General features: G+C 44.7%; 3 protein-coding genes across 4 annotated transcripts; 1 reads left to right on the top strand and 2 right to left on the bottom strand.

Moving 5' to 3' along the window:
* Positions 1–517: 517 nt before the first annotated feature.
* On the bottom strand, positions 518–2524 carry fn3krp (fructosamine 3 kinase related protein). The gene is made up of 6 exons (XM_062407176.1): positions 2268–2524; positions 1949–2100; positions 1731–1822; positions 1530–1612; positions 1300–1422; positions 518–1207 (listed from the first exon to the last, which is right to left on the bottom strand). Exons 1-6 carry the CDS (start codon positions 2406–2408, stop codon positions 869–871), a joined length of 930 nt encoding a protein of 309 aa, XP_062263160.1. The 5' UTR covers positions 2409–2524; the 3' UTR covers positions 518–868.
* A 158-nt stretch (positions 2525–2682) lies between these two features.
* On the top strand, positions 2683–5346 carry arl16 (ADP-ribosylation factor-like 16). Its single transcript, XM_062407486.1, has 5 exons — positions 2683–2806; positions 3361–3416; positions 3510–3626; positions 3722–3837; positions 3967–5346. Exons 1-5 carry the CDS (start codon positions 2686–2688, stop codon positions 4130–4132), a joined length of 576 nt encoding a protein of 191 aa, XP_062263470.1. The 5' UTR covers positions 2683–2685; the 3' UTR covers positions 4133–5346.
* Positions 5066–15694, bottom strand: epn3a (epsin 3a). Of its 2 annotated transcripts, XM_062407484.1 has the most exons (11): positions 15374–15694; positions 12770–13541; positions 10763–10881; positions 9993–10070; positions 9477–9566; positions 8323–8406; positions 7880–8012; positions 7523–7687; positions 7332–7427; positions 7017–7244; positions 5066–6601 (listed from the first exon to the last, which is right to left on the bottom strand). In XM_062407484.1, the coding sequence occupies exons 2-11, from the start codon at positions 13365–13367 to the stop codon at positions 6315–6317; spliced, it is 1878 nt and encodes a 625-aa protein (XP_062263468.1). In that variant the 5' UTR covers positions 13368–13541; positions 15374–15694; the 3' UTR covers positions 5066–6314. The 2 variants fall into 2 exon arrangements, with proteins under 2 accessions (XP_062263468.1, XP_062263469.1); XM_062407485.1 differs by lacking the exon at positions 9993–10070.
* Between the last annotated feature and the right edge of the window lie 1085 nt (positions 15695–16779).

Consider the following 16779-nt stretch of genomic DNA (forward strand, 5'->3'; position numbering starts at 1 on the left):
CACATGGAAACAAGCAGCAGCAGACTGCTTGGAAATTGAGCAGCAAAAATCCAGGGATTTGTTGTTGTTGTAGATTCGTGCAGTTGTGAGGTCTCACCTGGTCTGTGCATGAAGTGAGAGTCAACCTGAGAAGCTAAATTTGAACGAGGACATCAAAAGGGAGAAACAGAGGGACAGCTCACCTTCAAGGTAAATGTTCAGGAGGCCGGAGGTTTGATTTGATCAGTGGGCTTCTACGCAGGATGTGCGCACTCGGCTTCTGCGCAGGATGTGCGCGCCCAGTATATTTTCTTTTTTTGATTTCATTTAATTTAATATTTTTCAATATTTTTTTTTATATATAGTTTTATATATATATTATTATTATTTCTTTCAATTTCAATAACACTGTCTGTCAGGCCCTAATTAATACAAAGTCAATAATGTAGGTACATGTTTACATTTTGTAAAGTTGACTTGATCATGGAGGCAGGGGTCAAAAGACTTTATGGTGATGGAGGTAGACTACAAAAAACCATTTGGATCATCTGAGGATTTATTGTTGGTTAAACAGTGAATACATTGCTACTAGCAACACTCTGTAGGTGTATGTAGTGTATCAGCCTGTGACATCAACAGTCAGTCAAGAAGGTAAATCATTTGGAGATAATTAAGTTTGTATCATTGTTAAATCATACAATACAATCATGGGTGGAACAGTCAGGGCAGTTTTGTACAAACTAAAAATATATATTACAATGCAGAAATGTTATGTTTTGTCTCTCTCACAATTACCCACACTATTTTGGTCAAATTAGCCTCTGTCAATATATACATAATAATTGGCTTGTCTTTAAGACATCTGAAGCTTTCTACAAAGTGTGTGCAATTACTTCAGTAAGTTCTTCATAATTCCTATTGAGGAGCCTCTGTAGCCACCACCAAAGTGGTTCCAGTGATTCAGATAGTGGTAGAGTTGGTAGAGCTGGTTTCTCTCCGCAAAGCCGGGTGCTTTAGGAATCTTTTCATGGTAAGCAGAGTAAAAAGATCTGTTGAAGCCACCGAACATTCCAGCGATGCCCAGCTCAAACTCTGAGTGTCCATAGAAGGAAGCAGGGTCAAAGATGACTGGGCCATCTGCACATTCTGACACGTTGCCTCCCCATAGATCTCCATGGAGGAGAGCAGGGACCATCTCCAGATCTGTGAAAAACTGAGGGATCTTCAGCTGACAAAAACAGACAAAATATGTAAGTTGCACAGGTCAATTATCGATACAATCATAAGAGATGTGTAAAGTTTGTTTCTGATGATGTGCACCTGTAGCTTGGCCCACAGCTCTCTGGCCTCCCTGTCTCCATAAGAATTCTCCACCATGTTAAGCTGGTGCTGCAGCCGCTGCTGGGAGAAAAATGTCACCCAATCATCCTGCCACTCGTTTCGCTGGAGGGAGCAGAAAATCAAATACAGAAGTGACTTAAAGACCTTGCACTCTTATACTTTAATACAATCCAGTTTCACCTAGTATACAGATACAATATATGTGTTACCTGTGGTAGATATCCACAGCATGTAGGTACACTAAAGCCAAATTTCCCAACAACGGCCACATCTGACTGCCCAGCTCCTTTTCCTGCGTATGATAGTATAAGTTAAATAGCCCTATTTATGTGAGTTTATATATCAGTAATAGTCACTAGGAACAAGAGGATAAAAGATGTCTGTACAAAGGTGACATTATGGTGAATTACCCACTGTCTGCTGCTCTCTCTCAAATTGTTTCATCAGTCTCTTGTTGTGAAGATGCAGATCTGCCAGCTGCTCTCCAAGGTGCTTTGAGTACCTACACATTGAAGTTGTAGATGACAAAGAATCACATTCAAAACAGAAACAGGGTTAGATTACAGTCTGTACACTGTGGTAATGGCACCTATACAGCACTTAGCAGGTTGTAGGAGAGAGCTCTTACTTGTTCAGACCTCTCATGTCTAGATGCTCCATCACAAGCACACATCCCCCTGTGTCGAGCTCGATCACCTTCACAGGTTTGGGGACTTTGATAGTGTCTGTCTTTAAAAGGGCGTCCAAACTGGCCATCTCGCCATCAAACATCTGTTTAGCCTGAATAAAACACACAAAATGTTAATGATATTACCTTTATTACCTGGAAGAACAAAGCTTATTCACTGATGTGCTTTTCCACCCAGACTAATAGTACAGAGGGAGAAACTGACATTAAGAAGCATATGCACTATAGTACATAGATATTAGAGAATGATGTTAAATACCTCGCTCTTGTGATTGATCTTCACAAACACTCTCCCAGTGTCTGTATCATAGCTCTGGCCCTCGCTGATACATCCACCTCCTGAGTGACCGGTAGCCTTCAGCATGGCTGTCCCCAACTCCGTCTTTAGTTTAGCTTCCATGTTTATCTCCCCCACAAACAACTTTAGTGGAAATACAGCGATGCCAACAACAACAACAACCCAGATAAACTGAAGTGTCACAAGTTTCAGGTGAACGGAGGGGGCGTTTTCGATGTTTCTCTTCTTTCGCTTCCGCTTGTCTTTACGCCAACGTGACAGCGGCCAATCAGAAACGAGACCGGGAGGATCGACGTCATCCTCACCCAATCGCAGCGACGTACCGCGATTAGTTGAGCGTCGCCATGGTCCCACTTCCGCTTTGGACTAAATCGGCTACATGCTATCGTCGTCGCTGCTGTGCTCCTGCTGCTGGAGGAGAGAAATGACCCGGAACGACGCGTGTCTGCTTCTCGGAGCCACCGGCGTCGGGAAAACGTTGCTGATGAAACGTCTCGCAAATATCCTTTGTGCCCAGTCGAGTGTTTTGAGCCAGAATTATGAAATAAGTGCTATAAACTGCACATGTTGTGTTTCTTCAGTTCAGCTAGTTTAGCCTGATTAGCTGCTTTTGCTGGTCTAATGGAATTATTGATACACACACTAGCATTCAAATACCAGCTCGCTACGTATTGTTTGTATATTGAATTGTTCACTCCAACTCAGTTCATTAGGGACACGTAACGATACTGTACTGCATTATACTAAGAGGTGTGTCTGTTGTTTAGCCTACCCTCATTGTTTTGAATGGAGGGGTCAAAATAATAGGAACACCCGTTAGCCCAATGCAGTGCAGATTTACCTCATACACTTCCAACTGAGAACATCCTCGCCACTGATATTAGTTGAGACCCTTGTGTGATTTTGCATTATTTTGAATACAGTGCTGTTGCAAAACAACACCCCAGTGCAGCCTAAACATTTTAAATGTTCATTTGTTTCAATTGAAGCTAATAGTAGGTTGTACTCACAACACCAGCTCCCGTGGTTTCTTTTTCTGAACCGGTTTGTTTACAGTTTGGTTCGCATGGATCAGGTGAACTGCAGACAACTCCTTCTACCCTGCCTACAGTAAGTGATCCTGATAATGTGGTGACACACAGTTTGCATGCTCCATTTTGACAGGATGGCCAATTCGATGTTAAGTCTCTGATCTGTTTGCAGGTGGGAACCAACCTGACAGACCTGACGCTGAAGAAGAGGAAGGTGACTGTGAGAGAGCTGGGAGGCTGCATGGGCCCCATATGGCCCAGTTACTTCAATGACTGCTCCTCTGTCATTGTATGTTAACGTTCCTGCATTTCTTTGCAGCATTTGATGGAAACTAATAACGGACTGTTGGATTTATTTCACTGACTCTATCTGTGTTTTTTCAGTTTATGGTGGACTCTGCGAACATTGCTCAGGTATCCTCCTCCTGTGTCCAGCTGCTGTCGGTACTCTCTGCTGAGCCTCTGCACAGTGCCTCTGTGCTGATACTCTTCAACAAGAGGTAACTCTCTATACCCCTACATTCACTTGCACACACAGTCAGCAGCTTCAAGACAACATGTGTAGAATCTGATAATTATAGTGTTGTGTATTTCCTTATTTTTGTTTTGTTATGTCCCTTTTTTTCCAGGGACATGCCCTGCACCATGAGTCTCACAGAGATAAAGTCATTGTTTAGAATGGATGACATCATTGCATCTGCTCCTCAGCCAATCACAACACTGGAGCTCAGTGCCTGCTCTGGACAGGGACTTAAGGAGGTGCTCAGTTGGCTGGAGTCGATCACAGTCAAGTGATCAGTCATGAGCTTGGTCCTTAAAAAGTGAAGTTGCTTTCTCAGGACTCGGGAGTAATGGTTCCAAGCCTTTTCACAAGATATGCCAGTGATATCGGTGGGCCAAGACTGTGGATGAGGATGTAATGATGTGTTTACTGGTGGACTCACTAAAAATGTGGCAAGACATATGACAAGACCGACTGGACTGGCAGACTGCAGCGTATCATCCGTTCTGCTGAGAAGGTGATTGGCTGCAATCTGCCATTTCTACAGGACCTGTTTGCCTCTAGGACCCTGAGGCGTGCAGGTAAGATTGTGGCCAATCCTTCCCACCCAGGTAACAAACTCTTCGAGGTTCATCCCTCCAGCAGGAGACTGCGGGCCATCAGGACCAAAACCTCCCGCCACAAGACCAGCTTCTTCCCGGCTGCAGTTGGCCTTATCAACAAGGCCTGCGACCCCCACCTGACTTGGACTCTTATCCCGCCCCAAGTCTGTGTTACATTAACACACATAATAGTACATTGCACATTGCATATTGCACATCCACATGTCTCTCCTGTTATGCATTTTGCATTTTTTACTTTTTATATCTTGTATATATTTTTGTTTTGTTTTATATAGTTATTATTATTGTTATTTTTATTTTCTCTTATCTGAAGAACTTATTGTGTTTTTATGTTTTATGTTCATTGTATGCACCTATATACCAAAGAAAATTCCAGGTAGTTGTAAACCTACTTGGCAATAAATACTTTCTGATTTCTGGATAACATTTCTGTTATCAAGATGAACTGAGAAGGCGATTCATTGGTGATATCATGAAATTATGCGATGGCTTCAAGGTTGGCCATTTTAACATTTGTAGAGGCAGAGCAGAGATTTCAGGCACAACATAGTTCCATGATGAATGGACAAGTGCAAAAATCAGAAGAGGCCAAAACTTGAGCAATACTTTCATTATACAGAACAACTTTATTGTTAGACCGACGTGTTTCAGCTTGTCACTTTCATCCGGGTCATTTTAACGTTTTCTTAAATGAACACTAGTGTAGCTCGGACCTGCTGCTATTAACACAGGTCGCTGTTCCTAATTGAATGGCAGATAAACATTGAATTGCAAGGATTCATGACTGCGTGGTCATAGTTCTTGCGTCACATTGTAACATCATGGGAAAGTTCATGCAATGCTAGGTAAGAATTGATCTGTCTGAAATAAAGTAACCTCTTGTATTTCAGATGTTTTTTTAAATGTTAAAGTGTGAAGAGCCGATGTTAAGAGTAATTACTGTCAAGGGACGCAGCAGAGTAGTAATGAGTTATTACCAGCAGGGGGCACACGGAACAAAGCTAATATTGAAACTGGAACTGGGTGTGTGCCTGTTTTGTGAGGATTTCATTCAAAATGTATTGATATCAAGAGAAATGAGAAAATGCAATTAAAAACAACTAAGCAATTAAGCAGTGTTGTAATAATACCCTTATTATTTGATGAGACTTAAGAAGCAATGAATAAAAGTCATGATTCCAACATCTTCTAATGTTGCCCCGCTTATAGTTTACTCTGAAATATTTACAGTCCTCCTAAATTATTAATTTCATTCACTTAACCCCAACAATTCATTTCACCATCAGAATTTGATACACTCTGATCTTTATCCATCAACCCTGGTCTGACAGAAGTGACAGTTAATGATGCGGTTACTATTGATAATGGTGCTGTTAATAATGCAGTAACATTTGAAGGGTATGGTCTTTTAAAATGTTCTCTTCATGTTATTAGAAATACATTTTTCTAAGGAGCCAGAGAACATGACAGCAGCAGTGGCAGGCTTAGCCAATCATATAAGCTGTAAAAGATTTGAATGGATGTGCAGAGACAAAAAAAATATATTTAACTGTGCTTTTGTGTAGGTTGGAATCAGTATACATTTTTCAATAGGTTATGGCCTAAAAGAGGTTTGACACCACACTCATATTTATTATCTCTGTTATACCCTGTTACAGCATCTGTGATCAAACAGGAAGTGCTGTTACAGCAAAGGGCAGAACCAGTTGCATAAATCGAAGGGTGACTGTATTATACCACAATACAAGTCCTCAGGGCTACAGTTTGATCTGCGGTTAGAGCGATATTTCGAGAGCGGAACCTAATCGGCAATCTTCTTTTTCCTAAAATTTCTCTCCAGTTGAATTGGTCCTCATAAGAAAGGGTTCTGACTGCTCTGCGCAGCCTGCGATCCCTGAGCGCTGGCGGAAGAGAAGGGAAGCAAGGGCTCAGGGAGGTTCCCAGGCAGGTCCAGGCCGGGCCGCGTGGGGTGAGTGAGTGATGAAGGGAGGCTAGCAGGCTGGTGGCTCATGGGCAGAGGCAAGGAGGCACTGTACGGAAGGGAACTGTGAGGAGACGAAGAGGGGGGGCCCATTTGATTCAGAGTTACTTTGGGCTGCTCGGTTTGGAATGGATTGTTTGCTGAAGCTGCACTCAGGCCTGGACAGAAACAAATGAAACAGAGTGTTCATTTATTACATTGTTATTCAAAAGTTTTTAGCCCACTTGATGTTTTAGTGAGTGAATCTTGCATGACCCTACAATAGCAAGCAGAGAGGATCACGTGAATTTGAAGGTCTCTCCATTAAAATGTTTCTTTTCAGCCAAATACTCCCAAGGGTTAAGTTTTAAAAAGTTGATATTTGCAACTGAATAGCCATTAAAATCTCAGAATTATTCTTATTTCCAAACAGAAATACAGTGCCTAGATAGAATCTAGGAATTAATCTGTACAAGTATGACATCCCCTTACACATGATTGGCAGTATTATACATATCATTTGCATTTAATGAGCCAGATTATGGCGTCTCTCCCTGGTGAAAAAAAAGAAGCATCTCTACTACAAATAATTACCTGATAAAAAGGGGTTCTTGGCTTGGGGATTAACTGGAATCAAGGCATCAAGGTTCACCAAGGATGCTGCTGTGGGGTCCAGGAAGGACTCAGGTGTCCGGCATATGCGAGGGCTGGGGGCGCCCAGGCTTTCCCCGAGACACGACAGGTCATAGAGCTCAGGACTCTCCCCTCGGCCGTTGACATTCATCAGACCCCCATCCATGGCCTCATCAAACAGATCCCCATCTATCGACAGAAAAAAGAAAGAGCTCTGAGAGAAGTGGGACACTCAGAACCACAGTGAGAGAATGAGTAAGAGGAAGCTTTGTTTACCTGAGGGGCTTCCAGCTCGGGGGAAAGCTTCCCTGGCAGCTCCTACAAGTGCCGTTCCATCTAATCGGGCAGAAAATGGATCAACCCTTAAGGAAGCTATAAAAGTAAGGAAAGGCATTTTATTTTAGTCATTATGTAATATTTAATTTCACATATCTCCTATATGTGTTGCATGGACATTACAGACGCACCTGGGTTTGCAGGGGAGGCCCATGCAGGGCCTGTGGCGGATAGGTCGGTGACATTTGGCGGGACATCCCAGGGGTTAGTCTGGGGCTCCCATGGTGGGGGAGGGCTGCTGGATTGTGATGGTACCATCCACGGAGAAGCTCCTCTCGAGGTGCTAGGCCTGCCTTCTTTAGCAAAAAAGACAAGAAAAATATTAAGTTTATTATGACATGAACATTAAGTGCTTGGGATGTTATCTGGCACTAAACTGTGCTGTAAATATACTCGTATGAAGACTGACGCATTTACTTCGTCAGGCTACAAATATATATTTAATGACCATGATTTACTACTTTTTATTTTGTGAACTAAAGTCTCACCCGGCGAGTCCCAGGGATCCATGCCCGCCGGCCGGGCTGTTGCTGCCTGCTGTGCAGCACTGGTCCAGCGATGGTCAGCAGAAGGCGGATCACAGGGCACCGCAAAAACATCTACTAGGTCCATGAAGGCGGTCTGTCCCCACCAACAACGAAAATAACCTTTTCATTATATTGCTTCAGCACTCACTTGTAATTCTGGAGCCCATAATGACTCATTTACAACTTTAATAAGCAAACGGATTTGACATTTTTACAGCAAGTTACTTCGAGGGTCGAGCTTATAAAACAAAATCAGAGCCAATAACTCTGCCCATAATCATCCTCATCATAAAGCACCACTGTGGATTTTGTTGTGACCCTCGAGCGGGAAATCTCTTGATCTCAAATGTATGGTTGCATTTCATCACCCCCATTGAGATATTCCATACCCCAATATTTCATACCCCGCCTTTGGACTCCATCTGGCGTTTGCTCTCCTCCAAAGCTTTCTGGAACATCGACTCGTCTCCTTGGCGACTGAGTTGTTCCTGTCAACAGATAGAGTCACATGGTTGCCATTGGGGACGGCTACAAGCAAAATTCACATATTGTCCCATCATATTCATGAGTCATTGGCAGCACACAAGCACCAAAGCCAGCTTGTTTCTTCTTTTTTTCCTAGACCACATATGACCCAGGGGTAGACGTGTGCAATGGGCACAAACTAGAAAATTCTCTGGTCAAAGAGGGGAGAGCTAACAGTGTGGCTCTATTGTGCTGCGGTGTACTGACACAGACAGGGAGAGAAAACAGCAGAGCGGCCAGATAAGGGAGTGAGATGGGACGAGCGAGAGAGAGAGAGAGAGAGAGGAGAGGGAGGTGGGGTACAATGGTTGTCCAGTATAATAGAACAGACTGGCAGGTATGCAACTGAAACAAAAGGCACAGCAAAGGATCCAGGTGTGGAAATAAGTTAAAGATGTATATGGAAAAGATCAGAAAAGGCAAACATGAGAAAACATGTAGAACATATAAGGAGCACTAAAAGATCAGTGTGGGTGAGGTGGGAACACCCTACTTATTCATAGCAATGATGTCATGGTGACTAGCATTTGAGATGAGGCAATTCAAGTGATTCAAACCCAATTTTCAAATGGTATCCGAATGTGCTTAATCCAGAAATCACCTGGGACTCATCCTAAAACTGAGCTGTGTGTTTATCTGCAGTTAATTTGAACAAGGTCACCAGTGAATTATATAATCGGTTAAGTTTGCAAATTAGTTTTACGGCACATCGACAATTTCCAAGTTGAAATCTTCGTTGGAGCACCTCTTTTACATCTTGAGATACTTGTATCCTAGTCTGTCATGTGTTAGAAACGTCACCAACACGTCTACTCGCTCACTGTTAATTCTTTCAGACATTTTATTACTGTAAACTTGCCTGAGCTCACTCTGACATTTTCTGGACACTTTACTTGGGGACAGGCTGAAAAATGTCCTGACCTAGACATTTTTGTTTTTACATATAGCACCTATATGCAGAGTTGTGCATGTCTGAAAGCAGCCCCAGAGTTTCTTCAGCATACAAGGCAGTTGCTCCCCATGCAACCCTTACCTGCTGGTGCTCCTCCTTGCTTAGGCTCAGGGCCAACTGCAGCTGGGTGTCCTCATCCATATCCACGTTGGCAGGTGCAGATTGGATAGGCTGTGCGGGTGGGAGAGAGAATATGGTCAACAATAATGGAATCCATTCTTGGACACCCTCATAGTGTATTGCATGCAGTTTTACAGGTGTCCCATGTTTAGTTAAGGGGTCAGACCCTGTTATCCCATCCTTGACACCACACCAGAATAGGTCAGAGTGGCTGAGATGGGGATCTCCTACTACCGGACCGAGAGGAGAGATCTTGGGGTTAGTGGAACAGAAGGATGAAGCCAAAGTTGATTAGTCTCCATCCTTTGGCTGTTTAAAAGGGAGTGAGGAAGGCTATGAGTCAAATTTAGAAAGGAGACAAAGTGAGTAGCACATGCAGTTTTTTCCCAGAAGGACAAAGCTCAATGGTTTTAGTGTACAGAGCAACAGGACATGATGCAGAGGAAGGATCATCCCTTTGTCCAAGTGGACTTATACCTGCTTTGACTCCTCCTTGCTGAGACTCATAGCGATCTGGAGCTGGGTCTGTTCATCAATGTCCACAGGGGGAGCGGGCTAGGGTCAAGCAGGGAGGTTTAGGGGGAAGACGAATCAGAGGGAAAGGTCAAATCAAGCTCGACTTTGTTGAAGTGATTCAATTTAGAAATTTGTAAGTGAACACAACGATTGGAGGTGATTCAAAAGAGAGGAATACTACAGAGATCTGTTATATGATCAATTACGTACTCCAAATCACAGCTAATTTCTTGAAGTGGACAGCTTTCCCATTACAATATACTATATTTCCATAGTAGCCAAGAGAAGTCAGAGGGCGTAGGTCGCCTTTGCCAGGGTGACCGAGGCAAAGTGTGGCTGTGTGCCTAAGAGTGGATCAATGCACACATCCTGCCTGGCTTCTCACTATTTCACTCACAGTGTCCTCAGTCTTCAGCTGTGCTCATGCTGATGGGTCAAAGTGCCATTAATGACCACATCAGAGACAGGGCTGATGATATCCCTTTCTGTAAAAGGCTCTGGGAAATGGCGGCCGGGCTGAGGCCGTGGGAGTGCTTCACCACCGTGTCCAGGCATGTGTGCGTAGTGTGTGTGGGAGTGTGTAGGGGCTCTCGACTGTTTTACATCAGAATTACAACGTTATATGTCGGCAGCAGGGCAGTTAAGAAGCCTCTTTCTGTCGGCTCGTGCTGAAAGGACAAGAGGTCTGTGTGTGTGTGTGTGTGTGTGTGTGTTATCCCATTTCGAGCTACCTTTTCACATTCTTCTCGGCTCATAGCCAGGGCCAGCTTCAGCTGCAGCTCCTCTTCTCCACTGGTCACGGGCCGAGCCTGCTCCATTTCTGGAGCAAGTTGAGGAGAGGAAGAGGAAGCTACAGAGACAGAGGAGGAGCAAAGAAAGAAACACTTTAGGCTGATTTTTAATGTCAAAAAAAGACCGTCACTGTTGTTGAATGTTGTTGTTTTTTCCATCGCCCGTTGTTAAGGGCCTTTGCTGGCATTGCTTGCCACAGTCTGCCTCATTTGCCTGCACTGAGAACAATGGGATGCCTGTGTGGAGCATTAGGGTGGTAAAGGGGGAGAGGAATGGATGGGCTGGAGTGGGGCCCACCTTATTACCCCGTATCCTCTGTGTAGGATCCAGGATTCGGGTCCAGATTTGGGCAGGGGGTGGATGCTGGCTTAGCCCGTCTGCCAGGCTGTGGGTCTGTGGGTCATGGGGCTAAAACAGTGCAGCAAGCCACACATTTGCAAAGACCGGTCTCAGAAACCCATAATTTCCACTTTGCTGCCCTTCAATATCCCCGGTCTGAGCCGGAAAGTTCGCTATCAATTAGATGCTGCCAACCTCCTGACCCACACCCATGCCATCCAACAGCACCAACACTTCAACCATGCACTGGTGTCCAGGGATCTCCAACAGACAACCACTGTTCTCTTAGAAACCCCCTGGAGCCGAATGAGGGGCTGTGTTGGACAAACTGCATTAACTCAGGCCAAAGACAAACACACACGTGTTGAAACTAACTCGCCCTTCAAGTATTGAAACACCTGCAGTATAACTTCCACATATTTATGCTTTGTTATCTGGGACCAAACCAATTTTATTTGGATAGAGACCAAGTGATTAGCTACTATCGCTGGTGGGTGAAATTGTTAGGATTAGCCAGTATTAAAACCAGACTCCCTCTGACAGACTGTGGCATTGAAACCTAGCTTTTTGTTGTGTTATCAGATGTACACATTGTTCTGTGTATTAAAAGCCACGTTTCTATTTGGTCACGGCTTTAAGAGAGCTTGGAGTCTGTACAGGTCAACCTGTTTCCAGCAAAAAAAAAGGAAAATGGATGAAAGGGAAATGAATCGTTGATTTAAGGGATGGTGGTAGTAAAACAGTCAGATAGCATCTGTGGGGATAACTTGGCTTACACCATGAGACAGACCACAGACATCAAAGTATAAAAGAATAACTGTTGCCTTCAGGAAACCGCAGCCCTGCTCCTCACTAGCATCTTCTAATGAACATCCTTCACCACGTGGAAAACACAACTGTCAAAATATATGTTACGCCCCACACACGCACCACATTTACAAACACCTGTTACTTATAGTGCTTGATGTTTATCATTAGCGTGTTTTTAAGTTGGAACCATATATTGTAGTTATACAGTGACTCCAGCACCCTAAACCCAGACACACTCCCAAAGAGATCACTTATATTACCGTCACCTAACCATGACCATAAGAGTGGCACAGCAAATAGCATCACATTCACTGCAAGACTGAAACTAGTACAAAACAGGGGCCTCCTCTCTTTTGTAAATCCAGTTTAGCTGACGTGACTCTAAAGGGGAGAATGGGAGGAATGCAGATGTCCCAGTGACAGTAGAAAGCTAAACTCATTCAACTTCACAAGGGATTTGATATCAATAGTTAAAGGCTTGAACTGTCGCTATTCAAATTGGCATCGACATCAATGAGAAATCACATGACCGATGTACAATAACTGGACAGATAAGAAATATGCATTTAATGATAAAGTTGAGGCGACCAATAAACTGAAAAATTCTTGTCGACATCATTCCTAAAAGTTAATCTTATAGTTTATCTGATAATCACATGACCAAATAACCTCATGACCTGTAATACGTGAATTCCTGAATAATCACCGGTCACATGCCACAGGAAGAATTCCAGGTAGCTGTGAGCTTAGAGTTATGTGCGTGTGTCATGGTGCAGTGAGACGTCCCTACTACTCACAGTTAAAGGATGATGGTGAGCCTCTGCACCTCTGGAAGTCATCCCCTTGGACCCCCGATGAGCCACCCTGGCTACTGCGGTGTCCTGGGTATGGAGGCGGGAAGGATCCAGAACCTAAACTGCTGGTGCCCCCTGATATGCGTGTCTTGGTCTTCAGCGCCTGGCTTCGTTCCTTTTTCAGCTTCTCCTCGTCCCTCAGCAGGGCCACCAGCTGCTTGGCCTTCTCCCGGACGTTGATGCCCTGGTCGCGTCCGTCCCGATCAATGTACTGGAAGTCTCTCAGAGTGTGGATGGTGTAAATGTTCTCGCGGCACTCCACGGACACTCGCTCCGAGCCGGTTTTAATCAGGTAGTCCAGCAGGGTCAGTGCCTTGTAAACGTGGCGCCAGTTTTTACCGTGGTCGTTCAGCCGCCTCCAGATCATACCCATGACCTCAGTGAAGGCCACCACATTGAAGGTCAGGTTTGCAATCTCGGACATGAGCGAGCTGGGGGGACCCCAATGGTCGTTGGAGGTGGCCTCTCGAACCTTGATCTCAGCCTCTGTGTAGTTGTTGACCATGTTTTTCATCTGCCGGCGAAGCGACGAGGTCTGCATGGTGGCGGTGGTGTGTTGTTTGTTTTTAATCACAGGTAGAAAAAGTCAAAAAAAGTCTGACAGCAGGCCAACCTGCTGTGTCACCTCAGGCAAGGTTACAGACTAGGTCAGCAGGAAAATGCAGTGAAGTCTTCCTCCCCCTTGGCAACTTCAGAGACGTCCACCAGAGGGTTCCTGCTGGACAGGAGCGCACAAATTAGACATCCAGAAAGATTAGAAGCTGCACTGGTTTTATTATTCTTATGTAAAACATTATTCGAGGGAAATTTGCAGTTAATAATAATCACAAGAGCTCAACTCTCACTTCTTCCTTTTACTATAATTGTGTTTGGGAAGAAAAGAGGAACAACCTAGCGCCTCCAAGTGATGTGAAACAGAACACCTGAGTTCGTTTTTTTCCGTGACACAACTTGAAGAGATCTGTGTGAGGACACGCATTGTTCCATAAGTAAGCAATGACCCGCCCCTCAGCTATTTGTACAATCAATTTCACAAACGAATACTTCTTACCTGAAAGACAAATTTTACTTTCAGAGCCTGCATCTAAGAAAAATTCTGTGTGTCTTACCTCAGAGTGTTATCAGAGATGGGAGGGCCCTTTCTGACCTGATTACATCACTACCAACAGCACTGGAGCTCAAAAAGCATTTGAAGAATCACAAAACGCGAAGAAAAACGCCGAACCTCTGCAGACACACACACGGTGGTCCACGAGACTCACCATCACTTTGGTGTTTTTTCATTTGACTTCAATAATCTGAGATAATTACTGTACATGTGACCGTCGAGCACAACTCGTTTTGCCTGAGACATTGAACTTTGTCCTGTGTAGTCAGGGAAGTGACTCAGTTCAATCAACAACTTTTCACTCCCACCTCTGTGAGATTGTTGAACTTAAAGGACTTGTAATAGTTAAATTGTCAAGGAGAGAAATATGCCAACTGATCCCTCGAGTCAGTGAAATGTTGAATTCTGTAAAATGTCTTTATAAAGACCAAAATATTCCTCAGGGCTATGGTTGTACTATAAATAAAAAAAAAAGGTGACTGCTTGGAGAAATCGAGCCCACTATGACTGAGAGAGCTTCCTGTACTGTGACAGGGGCCATAAATAGATTATCAAGTGCTGGCGAGGGTCTAAATGTCCGTGGCTCAGCTGACCACGGACCCAGATCACCATTCAGCCCCATTATCTCCTGCCACGTTTTCCTGACTCCTGACTGGGATGGATGTTGCTCAGCTGGAGGTGGTGGGAGGAAGGAAGACAGAAATGCCTGTCTGTGAATAAATGTTGGTGGGGGGGGGGGCATTGACAGGGAGGGCAGGGGAGCTGGAACAGGAGGATCAGAGAGTTTGGGTGGAAATCAAATTCTGCCTCTGGACAGATTTCTGATCGATGTGGATTTCATCACTGTGGCAGCGACCCTCGTGATAGAGATAGTTAAAAATTGGTTGGACAATACTAATCACACAAGTCTGACAGATGGTGAGGAATGGATACTCACTGGATCTGCCCTGAGCATGTAAGCACTTCTCATACAGTTGTGACCTTGACATGGAGATACGTTTCATGAAATATACTTTTTACTCTTGCTTTAATTTGAAACAATATTTTCTTACTTGTGCGTGAAATATTACCACGCGAGGAAGGCTAATTCCCCCCTTAACACTTTCTCTGTGTCGACAGGAAGCGAAGTGAAAGCTGCTCCCAGATCAGGCCTACACGCTGGGCCAGGTACGTTCACATGTGCCGTACAGATGTTTCCCGAAAAACCAAAAGTCCCGACTCAACCTACATTTCTCTGGCACGTCCTCGTTGTGCCATGATGGCACGGCTCGGCCCATTAACGTGCACGCTGCGTCAAATGAGATGATCGGATGGGGGGGAGCGTGTGCGTGTAGCCGTGACTCAGCTACCTTTCTGAGTTGTTAAAGTTGAAACCTCGACAACAACAAAAAAACAAAAACGACGGCCCGGTTCCCTGCCTCCACTTCCCCGTCTCTTACCTTCATGTCACTGCGCGTCAGCGGGATCCCGACTCGGGGAGGCTTCGGGTGGAAGCGGAGCCGCCTCTCGACATGTCCCGGAGCTTTTCGGACAGAGCGGAGACGAACTAGACGCCTAGAGTCCGGGAGAAAGAGAGAGAGGGAAGTAAAACCATCCGTGGAGAACCGTATGTTCTCCGAGTGAGTCCTAAAAGCTAAAAAGAATCGAGTCGCTGCCCTGGTTTGTTATCAAACTAAAGTTGTGTGTGCATATCACAGATCCAGGCGCTGGGGCTTGCAGATGGCACAGCCCCCCGCCCCCGAAAGTCTCTCAAACACACACACACAAATACACACAGTGAAAATGGATGGAGAGGGAGGGAGGGAGGGAGAGACGACGGCCTGCTCGGTGCATGCAGAGTCAGACTTAACTCTTTCACTTCCTGGTTTGGAAAAGCGTGTGTGCCAAGTGGGAGCAGGTGATCAAAGGATTACTGGAACACAACAGCCAACATAGTAACATGACGCACCATGGAGGTGGATGCAAAGACTCTGGCTGTCCGGAACACAAACCTGCCAATGCACCAAAGAGCAACTGGGACAATTTATTACATTTAAAGGAAATCAGACAGAGAAAAATCCCTTTAGGTGTTATAATATCTAAATATTACAGGAATTACACACAAGTGCAAGTTTTGTACTGGGAAGAAGAAATAAATAGCTAAAAAAATTGTTGACGCGACACTATTTCCTATAAAGGCTATGCTGCTCTAGAGTTATCCCAGAGGGGTTCCACAAAGAGCCACATTTCCTCCTCAGCAGCATCCTCGTTGCATCTCTGCTCTTTACTTATTCATCAGCACTAATGGCTTGTTGTCTGAAGTCATATCCGTATGCATTTACACGCGGCCTGCGTCGCCCCTCAATCACACTGGCTCCCATTCAGGGCCGCTTCTTTATATACATGTCGATGAGCCGGTGCTTGTGTCCAAGGTAACCTCCAGCCTCGTGTTTGCAAAGCAGACTGAGGGGTCATATCATATCTGAAATGTGGAGGGAATAATGATTAGCCAGCTGAGGGAGAGGCAGCAGGAGAGGCGAGTGGCTCGGTCTACTGAGCAGGATATACAGGAAATACCAGCTCCACCTTGAGAGAACAAAGGCAGAGACTCTTGGAGATGACAGAAGGGTAAAGTGTACGGAAATCAAAAGTTCCCCAAGCAGAAGTGAAACTAGGTCTCAGGGGATCTCTATGTGTCTGATAAAAGGTTAAAAAGTTGGAATAAGTAACCAAAGTGCTTTCCTGCATGTCCATTTGCTTCCTGTGTAAGTTTTGAATGTGTCTCCCACTGATCAGAGTGTCGGAGCTCCACTTCATATAGCTCCTGTGGCCCTCCTCCTCTCTGTCCTGCCACCCTGTGTCTTTA

This window comes from Platichthys flesus, chromosome 16 (genome assembly GCF_949316205.1).
Source record: "Platichthys flesus chromosome 16, fPlaFle2.1, whole genome shotgun sequence".
NCBI lineage: Eukaryota > Metazoa > Chordata > Actinopteri > Pleuronectiformes > Pleuronectidae > Platichthys > Platichthys flesus.